This window comes from Elaeis guineensis, chromosome 16 (assembly GCF_000442705.2).
Source record: "Elaeis guineensis isolate ETL-2024a chromosome 16, EG11, whole genome shotgun sequence".
NCBI lineage: Eukaryota > Viridiplantae > Streptophyta > Magnoliopsida > Arecales > Arecaceae > Elaeis > Elaeis guineensis.
In genome coordinates, this window is record NC_026008.2 from 7,792,537 (window position 1) to 7,810,441 (window position 17,905).

General features: G+C 37.5%; 1 protein-coding gene across 5 annotated transcripts in view; it reads left to right on the forward strand.

Annotated features, from left to right (window-relative positions):
- Positions 1-1,273: 1,273 nt before the first annotated feature.
- The window catches only part of LOC105034519 (uncharacterized), a 115,378-nt gene continuing 98,746 nt past the window's right edge, over positions 1,274-17,905 (forward strand). For 2 of the 5 annotated variants that reach the window (XR_012137382.1, XR_012137383.1), the window contains exons 1-5: positions 1,274-1,759; positions 4,733-4,866; positions 5,002-5,151; positions 5,234-5,345; positions 5,496-5,841. Coding sequence is in view for 3 of the 5 variants with exons in the window: in XM_073249777.1 (XP_073105878.1) it covers positions 1,480-1,759; positions 4,733-4,866; positions 5,002-5,151; positions 5,234-5,345; positions 5,496-5,841 (1,022 nt within the window). In the remaining 2 variants the exon portion in view is untranslated. The remainder of the gene's footprint in view (positions 1,760-4,732; positions 4,867-5,001; positions 5,152-5,233; positions 5,346-5,495; positions 5,842-17,905) is intronic. The other 3 variants (XM_073249777.1, XM_010909718.3, XM_073249778.1) reach the window with 3 other exon arrangements.

Here is a 17,905-nt window from a genome sequence, read left to right on the forward strand (position 1 = left end):
GTTTATTTATAGTATTGTTCTTGAAAATTATATAAATATCTGAAATATCTAGTTGAGATATTTGTTACTTACTGGGCTGTCTAGCTCTTTTCTTTTCTTTTTATTTTTCAGATTCAGATAATTAATTGCGAGCATGAAAATTAATATTGGGACAAAGCTTTTAGAGGCGAGATTTAGCATTGTCAATTTTATTGAACTTAGATCTATTATTTTATTTTTAGTGAAACTTTATTGGATGTAAGATATTTGATTTAATTACTTAAATTAAAGTTGAATCATAATTATTTAAATTTATTCCACTGTGATCATTGATATCGTGATGAGATGTCTTGCATGCTTATGGAGAAAGTTCTTCATAAGTATGCGGCGGTTGCTGCACCTCCTGCTCGCGATCTCGGGCTGGGGGCGTGATATATGTATTACTTGATTATGTAGTGCATACTGATGAATATTATATTTCAAAAACTATATATTAATTTATTTAAATATTTGCATTAGATTATGACTAATTTGCTAAGTAGGTATCATCTAGCCATATATTGTATCGATAAATTTCATATTTTAAAAATTATATATTGATTACTTTAAAGATATAACGTGTATCACCTGATGATATACTATGTATTGATTAAAAATGAAAAGGTATATTCAGGAAGAAAAAAATATCATATTTTTTAAAATTATAAATTAATAATTTTATTAATTAAAAAAAAATTAATGAGAAATATTCAATTAAGTTTAACCTTAAAAGTAGCTGTCCACTTAAGTTTTAAGTAAAAAATCTTTCCCATTTGAAGCATAACTTAAAAATAACTATCCAAATGAGATGTAATGACGTAATTGTTCTTGTAGCTACAAAGCAATACTATACTATTATAAAATAATATTGTACTATTATAAAATAATACTGCATTATAATAAAAATAATATTATATTATTATAAAGTAATACTATACTATTATAAAGTTATATGATATTATTATAAAACAATACTGCATTGTTGTAAAGTAATATTATAATAAAAAAATATTACATTATAATAATGTAATACTAATTTATTGTAAAAAATATTATATTAATATAATATAATAAAATAATATTATATTATAATAAAAAAATTATATTAAAGAAATACTGCATCAACATAGAACTTGGGATTTTTCTCTGGTTCGTTATTAAAAAAGGATTTTTGATTTTTAGATTTTTATTTTAAGATAGTTATTAAGAAGAAGCCTGGCAAATTCCGAAGCCTCCAAATGAATTTTGTTCATTTCTTTCTTCGCCCTTGCACACTTCTCCCTCCTCGACTCTACTAGAGCTCGCATGTAAACCACGGCCCCTCAAAAAAAAGAAAAACCGAATCACCAAACAAACTCGAAAAATTTCTCTTCCACAAATCCCCGCCCCCCAGCCAACCACCGTGGAAAAACGCTGGATATCAATCTGGTGGGGAGGAGAGGTTCATGGATTACCCCCTCCATGGCTCTCGCCGCATTCCTCTACCCCCACCGCATCGCCCCCCTCCTTCCTCCCTTCCCCTATCCCCGGCGTCGCCGCCGGGTTCTCTTCCCGCTGGCCGTGGTGAGGGCGACGGCGGAGGTGAGGCAGCGCGAGGCAGTGAGGGAGGCTCGCAATGGGGCCGCGGTGGTGTGGTTCAAGCGTGATCTCCGCACTGACGACCACCCGGGCCTCGTTGCTGCCGTGTCCCAGCACCAGACTGTTGTGCCGCTTTACGTGTTCGATCGCCGGATTTTATCCAGTTAGTTCCTGCTGTCCCTTTGTCGTCCTTCTAGATTCTCAACCTTGATTGCATTCTTTTTTTATTTTATTTTATTTATAGCAATGCACTGAATGAGTATGGTCACTGAGATATTCAAAAACTCCATGTTTGGTTTTGTTTGCTTTTTAATGCTTTTGACTGAAATGGTAAGTTAGTGAGAACACAACAGGTATGCATGTATTGGGTATGAACGGAAGATTGGTTTTTTCCTTGACATTAGACATTGTATGTATTGGAGTTGGGATATTTTTATTTGATCAGCTTGTGGTTTTCTTTGAGTAAAGCTCACAAATGAACTGACTCGTAGACAAATGTCCTAGGGACCCATTATCAGTAAAGCTAGTGTGCCACCGGTATGCAGGTTTATTTCATATGGTGTCGCATATATTTTATTATAGAAATACATCATATGCAGCAGAACTGGCAGGTGGATATACGATCCAGAGTTCTAGGGTTGTAGGTATAGATGTAGAAGGTGAGCGTGCTACTTTATAAATGTCAGGATTCTTTAATATATGTAAAGGATGTACTTTGTAATTTTTTGTATGCCAGAGATTTTTTTAATCTTTTTCATTTTAAGTATTCCTTAGTTTTCATTTTCTTTTTCTTCAGCACAACCTTAGTTACCCTGTGTTCTAAATCAATAGCAAATTGCAAACTGATACAAAACGAGCAATTGAAAATGTTTGAAAGAACAGAACAAGTAATTTAAGAATTATTTGTGAATGTTTACGTAATTGATTTCTACACAACATTTTGAAGTCATAGTCCATGGGAATCTCTTGAGATATTTCTTACTTCTGATTTCTGGTAATTTAACATATTCAAACTCTCACTGGTAAATATGATAAAAATTGAAACATATTTTGATATTGCAATATTGTAGTTAAAGAGAAAAGGATATTTGGTCCTATCCAAAGTAGTTACAACACATTCTGAAAGTGAAAATTAAAATTCGTGGATTTGAATCAACAAAAAAAACTAACTTCCTTGACTAGGACCTCTTTTTATAGTCAACTTTTTGGACCTGGCAAACTACCACCCAGTTTTTCCTTTTGTATGCATCACAACCTGTAGACTTGTTTAGATCATGTTATTTGACAGTTTTCATGCAATCATCCTTGCCTCCACATTGAGTTTGGGAGACATGTCAACCTTCAATCTCTCTGTTGCATATATTCTTTTCTTTGTTTTGGTAATGATATAGTTTTGCATTTGAAGTTAAATCAACCTTTTTTTTCCTGGAATGATGGGGTAGTTCATTAGATCCATTCTAGTGTATCATATTATGCATTTCTTTGATTCGATATACAGCATTCATGTCATTTACTCTTTTCTCATCAGGGAATGGTCTACTTATGAGTTATGACACATGATACTCTTTGCAACTTCTATTGTGGAATCCTTCACTGCATTCTTTGCTGTATCCTTGTGCAATACCTGGATTTTGATTTCTTGCTCTAGTTCTTGCATCTCTTCTTGTATAGGTGTCTTGGTTCTAAGTTACCTGTGGTACATAAGCAATGAAACTACACATCTCCTCTCCGTATCTGTTGCAATCATTGGACAAATGAAATATAAAAGGCAATTGGCATCAAGAATTGCAGGCTCAAGACAAGTTCATCATTATGTTTGCTTGTAAGTACGGCGATGAAAGACCTCTTTGAGTGTGGCTTGCTTATGCGTAGGTGGAAATGATGGGGTATGAGATCATTGAGATGTAGGATGTTGCTCACTTTTGCTGCTTGCTACCTTATCTCAGAAAACAAGGTAGAAGGGAATGGTTTTTTGGATACAAAAGTTTCCTGTGCTTGCACTAGGATTTGGAGAATGAGGTTTGCTGCTAGGCAAGGGTTATGGGAATTCTAAGATTAAAGCAGAAAGTGCAATATTGGCTCAAGATTGAATTTTAGACAGTAGTACACATTTTTCTAGATTAAAGAGAAGATTAGAAGAAGAAAGGGAACCAAAAAGAAAGGATATATAAGAGAAGAGAGAAGAAAAAAGAAGGCACTTGAGAGAGAGAGAGAGCAAAATCTGGCAAAAGAAAATACATTCTTTCTCAGCTACATACTCATACAAATCTGTACTACCCTTTCATCCTGCCTAAAATGATAACTTAATTGCCAAGTTGCCAAATAACTTAAATAACTAGTAACTTGAGGTTTATATGACTTGCAAGCCAAGAAATTTGATGGCCAAGTAACTTAGAGGCAATTAGATTAAGTGGACAAGTAACTTGAAGTCCAACAACTTAAAAACCAAATAACCTAGGACCAAGACTCTAAAACAATGATAGACTTAATGTATGATTGAATCTGGACCATTCATTCTTCAAGGGCTGATACTGACTTGACAAAAACTCCACACATCGGGATAAAAGACTAATATACCTTTTCATACTATCGATCAAGTGATCAGGTTCCTTCATTGCTTTTGAGCCCTTTATCTAAGGTTCACCATCTTGATATGAGACCTCATACTGGTGCCATGCTGGTACAGCATTGGTATGCCTAGTACTGGGGTTAGTTTGGCATATCAAGACTTGATATGCCCCTGTACCGAGTCTCAAATTGGTACTAGCGTGGTATGGTATGCTTGATATCAGGATGTAGGCACCGGTATAGTGAACCATGCCTCTATTGTTGCATCATATGGGTGCTGATAGTATTCTTGGTTTCTGTATGTTTTTTTCCTGTTTTCTTGCAAATCATCCATTTTTAGATGTAGGTATTACTAGTAGCCAATAATTTTTCTAGAAGGCTTATTTCGTCTAATCTGTTGCACAAGTTGGACGATGTCATGTTGACCAATTGTATAATTAAGATGCTTATTAATTTGACTGAAGAAAACTTTATCGTGTTCGGTAGATCACTTATCATCACTGACAATATAATTTTATGTCAACCTTATTCTATTCTTGTTTAATTTATAGAAATTTTTGGTATGCAGATTTTTCAGATGAGATGCTAAAGCTGCTTCTCCTTGCTCTGGAAGATCTTAAACAATTACTGAAGGATCAAGGATCTGATCTGCTTGTTGCTTTTGGAAGTGCAGAAGATGTCATACGGAAACTTGTGAATGAGGTTGCTACCCAAGGCTTATTGTGATTTTATATCTGAAAATGTAAATACATGTCAGATGGCTTTTGGCTTTTCTGTGCATGTGCAGAACATTTATTCAAACCACATAGTTGAACTCATGGTATCAAAGTGTAACAGGTCAAAGCTAGCTACATATTTGCAGAAGAGGAGGTAGAATATAATTCTCGTAGTGTGATGTCTCTTGTTAAATCATCTGTGTCTTCTGTATCATTTGCATGGGGAAGCCCTGAGTTTGTGTTTTGGAGAACTCCATTTTATAATGTTGAGGTATACGTCGCCATGGTTTTACAGTTGCTTCAATCTAAGAAAATATTTGAGAATATAATGTTTCCATTGTCTATATTTTCAGAATCTGGAGGAACTACCTGCATCATATCGTGACTTTCTCCAGCTGCAGTTATCTCAAACCATTCCAGTTGCAGCCCCAACCTTACCTGTATTGGAAATGGAAGTGGACAGAGGTATGCTTTTAAGTTCCTGAGATTTAAGTTATCTTGCTGATTTTGTTTAAAAAATTAATTCATTGTTGATCCATTTTTTAAATATCTTATATCTGTGAGTACATGCATTCTTGTATAATACATGTTTCTTATGATTGTTTTATTCTTCAGGTGCACTACCCACGTTTGACGACATAAAAATGTACCTGCTGGGGGAACCTTGCCAATCAGATAATTGCTGGACTTCTCTTAAGAAAGTATCAGCTGAAACCATTTTAAGAAAGGAGGGCATCAGTCAAGCTGTGATGAAATCTGATCCTAGCGAAAGCCTTAAAAGTAATGAAGGGAAGAATATAATCTCATCAACATTAAACAATGTCAAAAGCACAAAGATTGCAAAATCTGTGTTTGCATCAGGAGAAGGAACTCAAGTGGGAGGTGGAACAAACAATGCATTGAATGCTTTAGCTGCTTATTTGAGATATCTGGAGGGCACTGCACGGGATGATTGGCAAGAGTATGCTGGTTAATAGTATTGTAATTTAATTAGTTTATTTTGGCAAAAATTTGTTAGTTTATTTTAGAGAGAGCTAGGTTCTTTTCTTTAATTCACTCAGTTTGGAAATTGATATTAGGTTTACCTGGTGCTTAATATAATCTTTTAGGAAGTTTGTCAGAACTTGGAAGATCTCTGTCAGCATGATGTTCGTACTTCTTTACCCTTTCTTTTATTGAAAAAACTGAGTACTTTATATTTGGAACCTTAACAGGGCCTTAGAATTTGTTTCTTAATAAGTCTGCCTATGCTCTTAGAAGATCATGATTGGTAAGGGACCACTTAATGGAAAACTAATACTTGCTGTAGGCCTTTGCTATGCATTGGTAAGCAGTATTGAGACTCAATAGTTTCTTGAATAACTTTCGTTGGTAAACATGTATATATTTTTTTAATTTGAATATTGTTACCCACCAAATGTATTTCTATAAAAATTAGCATATGGTTGATAATTCAGTTTCTTGTTCAAAACGTCATTATTTAGATTAAGTTATAAACCTCATCTAGTGAACTTAGTTTTTTGCTTGCTTTATAAATTGTCTTGTGCTTGTTCTTATTGGAGGTTAAATCTCAGGCTATTTTAACCATCTTAAATCTAAGGTTTTCTTAGTTCTCCCTCTTTACTTTAACTAGCCTTTAAATGCATGCTAGCTTTGTTGCATCTTCTATTCTTATGGCTTCCAAACATGCCATCTCAATCATTGCTCTGTCTTGATCCCTGAATTATGAAGTTCTTATGCTTCCTATCATGCACATATTTTTTGCTTTCTACTAGTTTTCTTGTGCATCAATTTGGTATATTTGTTCTTGCCAGTCTAGCGAACCTGGGACCATTTCATTTCCAAATCTTTATGCTACATACATCGTTCGCTGAACCGTCCCGAACCGGATAGTTTAGGCCATGCGAACCGTACCAGTAGGAAGCCAATTTGGTTTCGGCATACAAAACGGCATAGCGGCCCTCTCAGAGAGAGGGAGAAGAAAGAGAGAGAGAGGGGAGAGAAGGAGAGGGCCTCTGACAGCCCTTGGAGACTGGCGGAGGCCATCCGAGCCTGTGCTGAGGGGCATGACGGTGGCTGAGGTCGGAGGAGGGCCTTCGCCCTCCTCCAGTGCGAAACAGGGGTTCACTCCTGTTTTGCATTTTTTTTGGGTTTTATCGCATGAAGCTGGCAACTGAAATGAAAAAAAATAAAATAGGTGAAGTCGGCAACTAGGTTGCTGACTTCACGCGGTAAAACTCCAAAAAAATGCGAAATAAGGGTGAACCCTTGTTTCACATTCAAGGAGGGCGGAGGCCCTCCTTCGGCCTCAACTACCCTCACGCCCCTTGGTGCGGCTTGGATGGCCTCTGGCGGCTGCGGAGGCACTCTCTTCCTTTCCCTATCGTTCTCTTCCCCCTCTCTCATTGCTCTTTCTTCTCCCTCTCCCCTTCTCTGCCTTGTCAGTCGGTCCGGCATGGATCGATATGGACTCGTGCCGAATCGTACCATCGGCTGGCCGATATGGCATCCTGTTCCGGCTCGATGGTCTTTGACTACATATAATTAGAGGTGTAATGAGTTGGGCTTGATTGAGTATGGTCTCATCAATCTTGGCTTGATATATTTTTTTAAGCTTAAAATGTTATCAAGTTTGCCTCATTTATTATATGCTTGTGCCTAATTTTGAGCCAAGTGGAAAATGAGTCTAATTTGAGTAGATTGATGCTCTTAATCCAAGCCGAACTTGGATCGAGCTCAGTTCATTTAGACCATTAAAACCGATGACTGGTCTGTGGAATCGGTACCGGGATCCATGTCGACCGGTGGTAGGAGTTGGTATAGGTTCATACCGTACTGAACTGGATTGGTGCAAACCGACACAAAAGCAAAGAAAGGAATCAGAGAGGAGGAGAAAAGAGAAAGAGGGGAGGGTGGTCGGAGGAGACGTTGGTGGTGGCCCCAGACGGACAGTGGACACACTTGGAGGACTACCAAGGCCTCCGCTTGCTCCAAATTGCATCCGAGAGAGAGATAGAGAGGGGGGATGGAAAGAAAAGGAGAGAGGAAAAGCTGGTGGAGAGGCTGTTAGAGAGCCTCCGATTGGCTACCGTGGCCGTCGGACAGCGGAATCGCGGCCCGCAGCTTTGCAAAAATGAAACAGGGGCGATAGCCCTTGTTTCATGGGATTTTTTTTATAAAAAATCTTAACCATAGTGAAGCCGGCAAACCCATTATTGGCTTCGCTATTGGGTTTGTTGGCTTTATTGTTTTTCGTCGTTTTAGAAAAAAAAGATGATGAATCGGCCCGGTCCCCCTTGTTATGCGGCCGCACTCCATCCGCATCTTTTTCACTGCCCAGTGGCTATGGCGGCCATCTGACGCCCTCCAGTGGCCTCTCTGTCAATTGTGCCTCCCTCTGATGCCCTTGCTTCCCTCTCTTTATATCTCTCTCGATTAAATGTCCTATCAGGCGACGTGGAGCTGTGGAGACGTCTACAACCCTTCAGTGGCCGCGACGGGCCACCACTGGCCCTCTGACAGCATCGTCCCCTTTTTCCCTCCCCTCTCTCTCTTCTTCTCTTTCCCTCTTTCTTGTCTGGTGTTGTAATTCGGAAGGTTGAACCATACTGGTTTGCGGCCGGTACGGTGCGGAACATCCTGAACCACCCAATTCAGGACGGTTCAGCGAATGCTGGATGACTCATTTAATTGTCATATGTTCACAAAACTGTCACATCATGAACTACAATGATCTAGTTAAACCATCATGTTGTTTAAATATGCCATTATATTAAAACTCGATGTTGAATCTTTTTCTATGGTTGGTTATTAATGTGTGTCTATAACTATATATATCATCATTTTGCTATATTAGATATAATTTTACAACATATATTTCTTTCGTATATATTATAATTTAAATACATATTTCTGAGCCATATTGAGCTAAGCCTGATTGAGTGGTGGTTTGCTCAAGCTTGGCTTAAATTCAATCTCAATCCTAAAAGCTGAGATCAAGCATTGCTTGTTGAGATTGAGCTCAAAATGAAACACACACTAGCTACTTGCAAGTGGCTTGAAACAACTGTCAATCATGCATATTATGTTATCGGCCTTAAGGGCATCTCCACAACTGTTTATTGCATGCAATTAATTTTCCCTAAATTATTGCAATAAGAAGATTCCTTTAATTAATGTCCTTCCAAAAAAAAAATGATATATTACTAGAAATGGTTCTTTCGTATATCTCATCATTTTTTCATATTTTGTATAATAATACATCCTTGATCTTATCTTATTGGCTCCTTAGGAACTTCTTTAAGACTGCCTCATTTCTTCGTCCTTGGTATTTTCATCCTTCATGTTTAATTTTTAAGATTTATATTCATACTTTCAGAATTATTGATAAACATGACTCTTTATGTGAAGAATGCTACGAAAGTTTATGAAAGAAAGCTTCCAACTTCTGACTTCCATCTTCAATACTAATGTGGTGAATTGTATCAACCATTGTTCTGCATAAGTCTTTGATTATTGGAGTGTATTTTGTCTTTTATCCATTTTCAGTTACATTTAAGGACTAAAAATTCTGATGGTAATTAGGAGTCAATATTAGATTAATGCTCTTGTAAATGAGGAGTTTAAATATTGGTTGGTTAGAAATGAGTCTTCTTCTTTGGAAACTAGAATTTAATGTTACTATTATTATTGTTATGAGAGGGACGAGGGCTAAGGAGTTCTAGGTTAATTAGGGTCTTGTTAAATGTATGCCTTAGAAGTCAATTAGGTCGATACATTAATTCTTTCTAGAATATAATTTTGTATTTGATCAAATTAATTAGAGTAGTTAATTCCATTCATATAGTGTATGTTCATATAATGTATGTGTCCATGAATCGTCCAGAGAATTAATAAGTTGATGACACATATTCTCAAGAATTGAAAATTTGAGGCATGTGTCATTGATAGTTAAATCTCAAATTGCTCCTGATTGAAGGGTCATCATGGGGACAGTGATTGATCTGGCAAGATTGGTGCATGGTTTGCTTCCCTTAGAATAGACGAGTCTTGAGTCTACATTGTGGGAACACTGGAGCAAGAGTGTAGGTGGTTGTTAGAGAACAACGGTACTGAGCGTGACCAACACGAGAAGTCACTTGGATGTCTACTCACTCGTCAGTGACTTTCTCGATGCTGTAGTGGTGTGACTAGTTCTTAGACCTACGGTGCCTTGATTGTTCACAATGAGGTTGTTGTAGTTTGACTGCACCATAACTCGATCTCCTAGCCATACGGAGCCTTAAGGTGTATGTTGGCTGTAGTAGGTTTATTGTAGGAATAGGATGTGTACCTAGATGGGATCTATCGACCTTAGTAGTAAAGGAGTAGTCCTATGTGATTTATGAGATTGAGTTCGAAAGATCTTGATCAGGGTAGTGTGAACGATGGAAAAGAGTTTCCATTAGGTTTCACAAATGAACTCAAATCGAATAAATCTTACATAGGACAGACGATGGGATTTGATGAGGTTTTATAACCTCCATCTTGTCGGGACTCACGATAGAAGAACTGAATCACACAGTAACTACACCTGGAGATTCATCCTTCTGTTCTGCTGGGTTATCACTACATGCTGTTAGACGTCACTGATGGATTGTGAGACCAACAAAAATTATTTTGATGGTCAATAATTCTCGATTGGTGAGTTGGAATCGTTCGATTCCATTGAAAAGAGTTTCTATGATATTTTGATGGAGATCAAAATATGTCTCATTACCAGACAGAATAGAACTTATGAGGTCACACATAAAAGAGATCTTAATTGATAAAAAAGAGTCCTACTGGATTGGGACTCTAGAGACCCACAGGACTGGGACTCCATCGAATTGCAAAAGGAGTCAATTACCAATTTGATTGATTAAACTTAAATATAAAAGTTGCATTGAGAACTTGCTAAGAGTTATAGGACTAAATTGCAATTGTTGCATATTATTTGATTTAATCAAATATTAGGATTGGATCCTAATTAGATTAAATCAGATTTAATTTGATTAGCTTTGATTTGAGTTTGACTCAAATTAAGTTTCATAAGTCTAATAAGATTATACCTAATGAATACTTGATCCCAAGCTATTTAAATTAGGTTTGACCTAATCATTAGCCATATTTGATTTGGATAAGGTCTTAGTCAATTTAAATCAAATTTAATTTGATTAGATATGATTTTAATTTGACTTGGATTGGGTTTCATTAGTCTAATGGGATTGGACTTAACCTAATCTAAATTGGACGCCACGTGCTCTTTGGATTTCAACTTGACCTTGATCCAATCAAACTAGAAGAACACCCCTTAAGTCCCAATGCCCCCTAAGAAAGAGTGACGCCCCATATGTTTTCACGTTGATTTTCTTTTTGGCGTGGAAAAAAAATTAAAGGTGGCGCCTAGTTTTTAGGAGGTGTGGGCGGCTACAAGGGAGAGAGTCCTAATCCACTACAACTCTCGTCTTAACAAATCCTAACTACCTTGAAAGTTTAAATAGGGGATATTGTGGGCGCCTCCTTTGAAGATGAGATCACATCTAAGGATGCCCTAAAGGATGAAGTTGGCGTGGAGAAGTAAGGAAGGATGGCTAAGGCTCTTTGGCGTGGATTCTTCTACGAGAGGAAAAAGATGGGACGCCCCTCTCATGATCCTTTTTTCTAACAATCAAGTTGTTGGTTGTTGAAGGTAATTCTTTCTCTCTTCCTTGTCCAAAAGTTGGACAAGAAAAGAAGAAGAAAGAGATTTGATCTCTTATCTTCTTTAGTGGGTTTTTGATTTTCTCTTGAGAAAAAAAAATGAAAAAAGAAATTAGATGTGATCTGATTTCATTATCCTCCTATTGATCTAATTGATTCTTTTGAGAAGAGAATCGAAAGATCAATCCAATTCGACAATCCAGGGAGCGATCTCTGCAAGGGAGTTAGCATCCCGGTGAGATCGAGTCCTGATCAAATTAGCCTCGATGGATATCCATAGAGATCAGACGCATGTGCGGCTCTGTAGGAATCTCATCAGATTATTACGGACCATCGGATTGTGGTGTAGATCTACCCATGCAAAGGTAAATGTCTAAATCTGATTTTATTTTTCAACAACTTAATTTTAGCATGTGAACGTTTCTGACATGTGTAGATTAGATTTATATTTTATGCATGTTAGATTTAAAATTGTTTAAATCTAGGTTAGTTTCAATTTTCGTTGGATTTATGATTTTTAAAAGTTAAAAATCTGCATGTTTTGATCTCTGCATGCATATCCTGGAAGTCGAATTTTTTTCAAATGGTATTAGAGCCACGGTTTTGTTTTACATGTATGTTATTAAGATCTAAAAATCAGATCTTTATATTTAATAAATTAGATTAGATCTAATTTAAAATATACATGAGATGTATTAGATCTAGATTATATATGTGATGTATATGCATATTGTTGGATTTTCCATGTCGGAGCATGCATGTATATTTCAAAATTTTTTTTCCTAAACAATGCAGCGGAATAGAAGATTAAAATATTTTTTAACTTACATCATGCATGCATAAAACATAAAACATCAGGATCTACTTCATATGCTGAAATTGAATATGTAATCGAATCATATATCTGTTTCGCAAATTCTTTTTTCAAATCTGGATCTAGAAGAGAATAGGTTCTCTCTTAGCCGCGCAAGCGTCCGACCTCTACGGGTATCCACTCAGGATCAGTCTGGAACAATCATTTTTGGTATTGATTTTTCTTCTCTAAGAAAAATCAGCCTGCAAATCTGAATGAAGCCTGGATTGCAATCAACTTTTTGATCCTTTCCTTGATCTTCTTCTTCTCTTGCTTTTCTTCCTTAGATTATGAAGCAATCAGAGACTAGAAACTAGCAAGCAAAGGGGGACGCCCAAACACCTTTGGGCGTGGAAGATGGAGAACGCCCAATGTTGGGCGTTGGCTCTTCAAGGGAGAAGAGAGAGGGGGCGTGGGCACTTCTATAGAGACGTGGGGCTGCTGGTTCAATTGCCTAGAAGCCTTAGGGAAGGCCCCTTTAAATAGGCATAAGGTTTGAATCCTATTCAAAACCAAATAACCACTTGATACAACTCCTATTTGCATTGGGAATTCTTATTTCTTTAGTTATTTGACTTTTTTTAGGAGATGTTTTATGCACTAACTATTGGAGTCTATGCACCCACAAATATACACGCCATATGGCACCCATGGGACGTCCCATGCTGGTTCCACACGCCCTCTAATGGATGGGCACGCCCAACTCGATCAAATCAAGTGGCGCCCAATCAAAACTATCAAGAAAATTAATCAAGGGCTTGAACCCTTAATTCATTTGATCCAAAATCCTAGGCACCCAACAATTGGAGCCCAATGAATCTAATTTATTTAAGTTATTAACAAGTAATTAAATTTGAATTAATCTTATTAAATAAGAAATTCAAACGTAAAGAGAAAATTGGGTCCAACCATGTGCTAGCAAGATTACCCTGAACCCAATAGGATTTCTCTAAACCCAATTGAGACTTCAAAAACCTAATTGCTTATTCCAGGTCTAATCCCTTTGTTGTGTGACCCCATAGGTTCAATTCTATCTGGTAGTGAGATATAGTATCATTGAAACTCTTTTCAATGGGTCGAAATAATTGCACTCTAACTGATCAAGGATTGTCGATCTTGAGCAATCATAGTGAGCTCTCACAATCTACCAGTGACACCTAGCAGTATGTAGTGGCAACCTAGTAGAACCGAAAAGAATCTCAAGGTGTAGTTCACGTGTGATTCAGTCCTTCTATCGTGAGTCTCAACTAGATGGTAGGTCATGGATAAATCTTCAAACCTCATCATTAGTCGTATGATAGATTCGATCAGCTCAAAAGTCCAATTGTGATCCTTATGGAAACTCTTTTTCATCAATCACACTGCTGTGGCCACAGACTCTCGGACTTAGTCTCTCAAATCCCGTAGGACTTAGTATCTTAATTTCAGTATGTGAATGTTCCTGGCATGTGTAGATTAAATCTATAGTTTATGCACGTTAGATTTAAAATTGTTTAAATCTAGGTCAGTTTCAATTTCCACTGCGTTCATGATTTTTAGAAGTTAAAAATCTGCATGTTCTGATCTCTGCATGCATATCCCAGAAGTCAGACATCCTTCAGGTCTGTGATAGGGTGAGAGTCATAGCATCATTAGAAATAAGTTTTAAAGAAGAGGTATTTGAAATTTTTATTTACATTGCTTTATGGAGATGGAGAGCTATGATCCTATGAGGCCTGACTCATTTGTTGGCCTAGCACTGCATGGGCCTAGTTCATGAATCATGAAGGATGAGGCCCGACCCCTTTTGGCCCGGCTTGATGCTAGAGAATGTCTTGGAGTGCTTGCTCCCAAAATTTGATAGGAAGAGCCCTTCTACTCAAAGGAGGCAGATTTTACCTCCTCGATCACCAATGGGGCTAGGAAACCTTAGCTTCTGTTGGCTATAAGACTCCCACTACCCCTAGTGAGGCTGCATCCTAAGCTTCCTCTCTTCTCCTTATTTTTCTCTCTTCTCGGGTTTTTGCTACTGTCCGCAACCATCATTGTCAAGGTCTACAATCTCGATGCTGAAACCGTATTGGTACATTTTTAGTTTGGTGTGATGTGGGTTGGTATGGTATGGTACATACCTTGCATCGAGACAACTTTCAATCCATTTTCCTAACTTTTTATCACCGTTGTTAAATTAGATAGCATATTATGTTAACATATAAATCATTATGAATATTCCCTGTATAATCTTATTTAGGATATATGTTAAATCTGTATAATCCTAAACAGGATATATATTAAATCTGTATAATCCTAAATAGGAAATATATCAAATCCTGTTTAGGAAATATATCATTAGAAGATCAATAGGTTCATTGTACCTAGATCTTTATTGCTTTATATATAAAGCCTCTTGTAACATGAAAGATAAACAGTTATTTTTATCTTTACCTATCTCTCTCTCTCTCTCCCCTCTCTTCCTAGTGTTTCTAATAAAGGTTCTCTCTAGATCCTATCTTCTACATGGTATCAGAGCCAAAGGAGGAGAAACCCTAGCCGCCATCCTTTGTCCTGCAGCAGTCCTCACTGCCATCCAGTCTCTATCTGGTCGGCCCTTTTGTCTTCTCTGTCCACTGCAACGGTCCTTACTGTCGTCCAGTTTCTGTTCGATCGGCCCTCTTTGTCTTCTTTGTCCGCTACAGCAGTCCTCATCGCTGTTCTTCTTATCCAGATTTTCTTGCCCTTGATTGGATTTCTTTTCAATCCAAAATCTGTCCAATAGTTTCTACTTCGGACGTTACTGCCACATCCACCACACCCATCTTCAGCGTGAATACATCTGTCCTCATCGGATCTGCTATGATCGCTGCTGACAAGTTGAATGGTAAAAATTATTCATTGTGGGCTGCATCTATGGAGTTATGGTGCAAAGGTCTGGGCGTTTCTGACCATCTTACATCCTCTATTGATCAGATCCCTGTTGCTAATTGAGACTAGTGGGAAAGAGTCGATGCTCAGATTCTTGATTTGATTTGGCAGCCATTGACTTTGGCTTGCTCTCTATCTTTAGATTGATCCGTACATGTTATGGTACCTAGGTTCACATCCAAGAATTATACTCGAGCAATTTTACACACTTGTACAATGTGATTGGTTTTCTTTTTCATCTCCGACAGGAAGATTCTGATATGCAGTCTTATCTGGGGCGCTATCAGTCACTCGCTACTGAGTTACATGAGCTATTACCTTTTTCTCTTGATATTCGGGTCTAGCAGGTTCAGTGGGATCGTCTGATTACTATCTTATGTCTCTATGGAATTCGTTCAGAGTTAGAGGGTGTTCGCATCTAGATTCTTTGTTTAGATCTTATACCTCTTATGTAGATTTTTACTCATGTTTACTCTAGACATCCATAGGGGTAAACCGTTCTAATGCAGCTTTATCCTCCGTCACTCCACCTTGTCCACTTTGTCCTCAGGAGATTCAGGTTTTAGAGGTGGCGAGGTGGTCGTCGAGACCGTGGTGGTAGAGGTGGTCGTGGTGGTGGTCGTCCGTGGTGCACCCACTGTAATCGTTATGGGCACACTTGGGACATTTGTTACACTTTTCATGGATTTCCACAGCAGACTGCACATAATGTGCAGACTCAGTCAGCAGAGGATAACTCAACAATGTTTGCCCTGGCTTCTGACAATGTCACGATCTTTGGAGAGGAGTATACATAGTTTCTTCAGTTCTAGACATCACAGCAAGCTTTCTCATCCATCACTGCTCTAGCATAATATGGTAATCTGACTACTGACAATGTCACGATCTTTGGAGAGGAGTATACATCGTTTCTTCAGTTTTAGACATCACAGCAAGCTTTCTCATCCATCACTGCTCTAGTATAATATGGTAATCCGACTACTGACAATGTCACAATCTTTGGAGGGAGTATACATGGTTTTTTCAGTTCTAGACATCACAGCAAGTTTTCTCATCCATCACTGCTCTAGCATAATATGGTAATCCGACTATCTGTCTTAGTCACTCATCAGGTAACCTTGTTTCTTGGATTTTTGATTCTGGTGCCTCTGATCACATGTCTAGACATAAACATTGTTTTGTCCATATTATTGAGTCACAAACTTTATCACATGTTACTTTGGCTAATGGGTCCACTACTTTAGTTCGGGGTAGGAGAAGTGTTTCCCTTCATCCTAATTTGCCCTTATTTTTCTGTTCTATATATTTTTGATTTTTTTGTTATTTAATATCCATTAGCCAATTAACTAAACAATTGCATTGCTCAGTTATCTTTTCTTTTGATTCTGTGGTGGTGCAGGACTTGAAGACAGGAAGGATGATTGGTTTCGATTTTGAGTCTCGTGGTTTGTATCGGCTATCTGAACCATCGTGTGTGCAGTTGCTGCTACGCCTTTTCAAATTTACAGTCGGTTACGTCATCCTCATCTTCAGAATCTCCAAAAGATGGTGTCTAATGTATCTGGTGTCCGTAAGTTAAATTGTGAGTCGTGTCAGTTAGGAAAGCAGAGTCGTAGTATTTTTCCTAGTCGGTCAAATAAACATGCTTCAAGATCCTTTAGTCTTGTTCATTTTGATATTTGAGGACCTAGTAAACTTATTTTTTCGATGAAATTTAACTATTTTGTCACTTTTATTGATAATTATTCTTGCATGACTTGGATGTATTTATTACGTAATTGTTCTGAACTATTTTCAGTTTTACTGCATTTTATGTTGAAATTAAAAATCGGTTTTATACATCCATTAAAATTCTTCGAAGTGATAATGCACATGAGTACTTATCTACTAATTTTCAAAACTTTATGACTACTCATGGGATTCTTCATCAGACATCTTTCGCTTATATGTCTCAACAAAATGGGGTAGTAGAGCGCAAGAATCATCATCTTGTTGACACAACACAGATACTTCTCATATATATGTGTGTCTATTTATTTTTGGGATGTCACTATTCTTACTGTATGTTATCTCATAAATCGTATGCTCTCATCCGTGTTGCATGATCAAATTTTTATTTCGATTTTATTTCCTAGGGACTCCTTGTATGTCTTACCTCCTAGAGTATTTGGGTGTACTTGTTTTGTCCATCAGTCTGATCCTATTCATGATAAGTTGTCTCTGAGATCCATAAAATGTGTTTTTTTTGGATATTCTCGGTCCCAAAAGGGATATAAGTGCTACTCTCATGTTCTTCGTCGTGCCTTTATATCGTCTGATGTTATGTTCTTGGAGTCCATTTTTTATTTTTCTCATGGCTCTAAGTCTATTGTCCCTTATGAGGAGTTTGTATCTATTGGATTGCCTGTATCTGTTCTCACTAGTGACACATCCTCGTCACCTGTGCCCATTCTTTTATTTCCTTCTAGATTTGATCGGCCGAATTTTCAGACATATCAGCGTCGTGCACCACCTGAGATCCTTTCTACTGAGCCCACGGATTCAACACCAG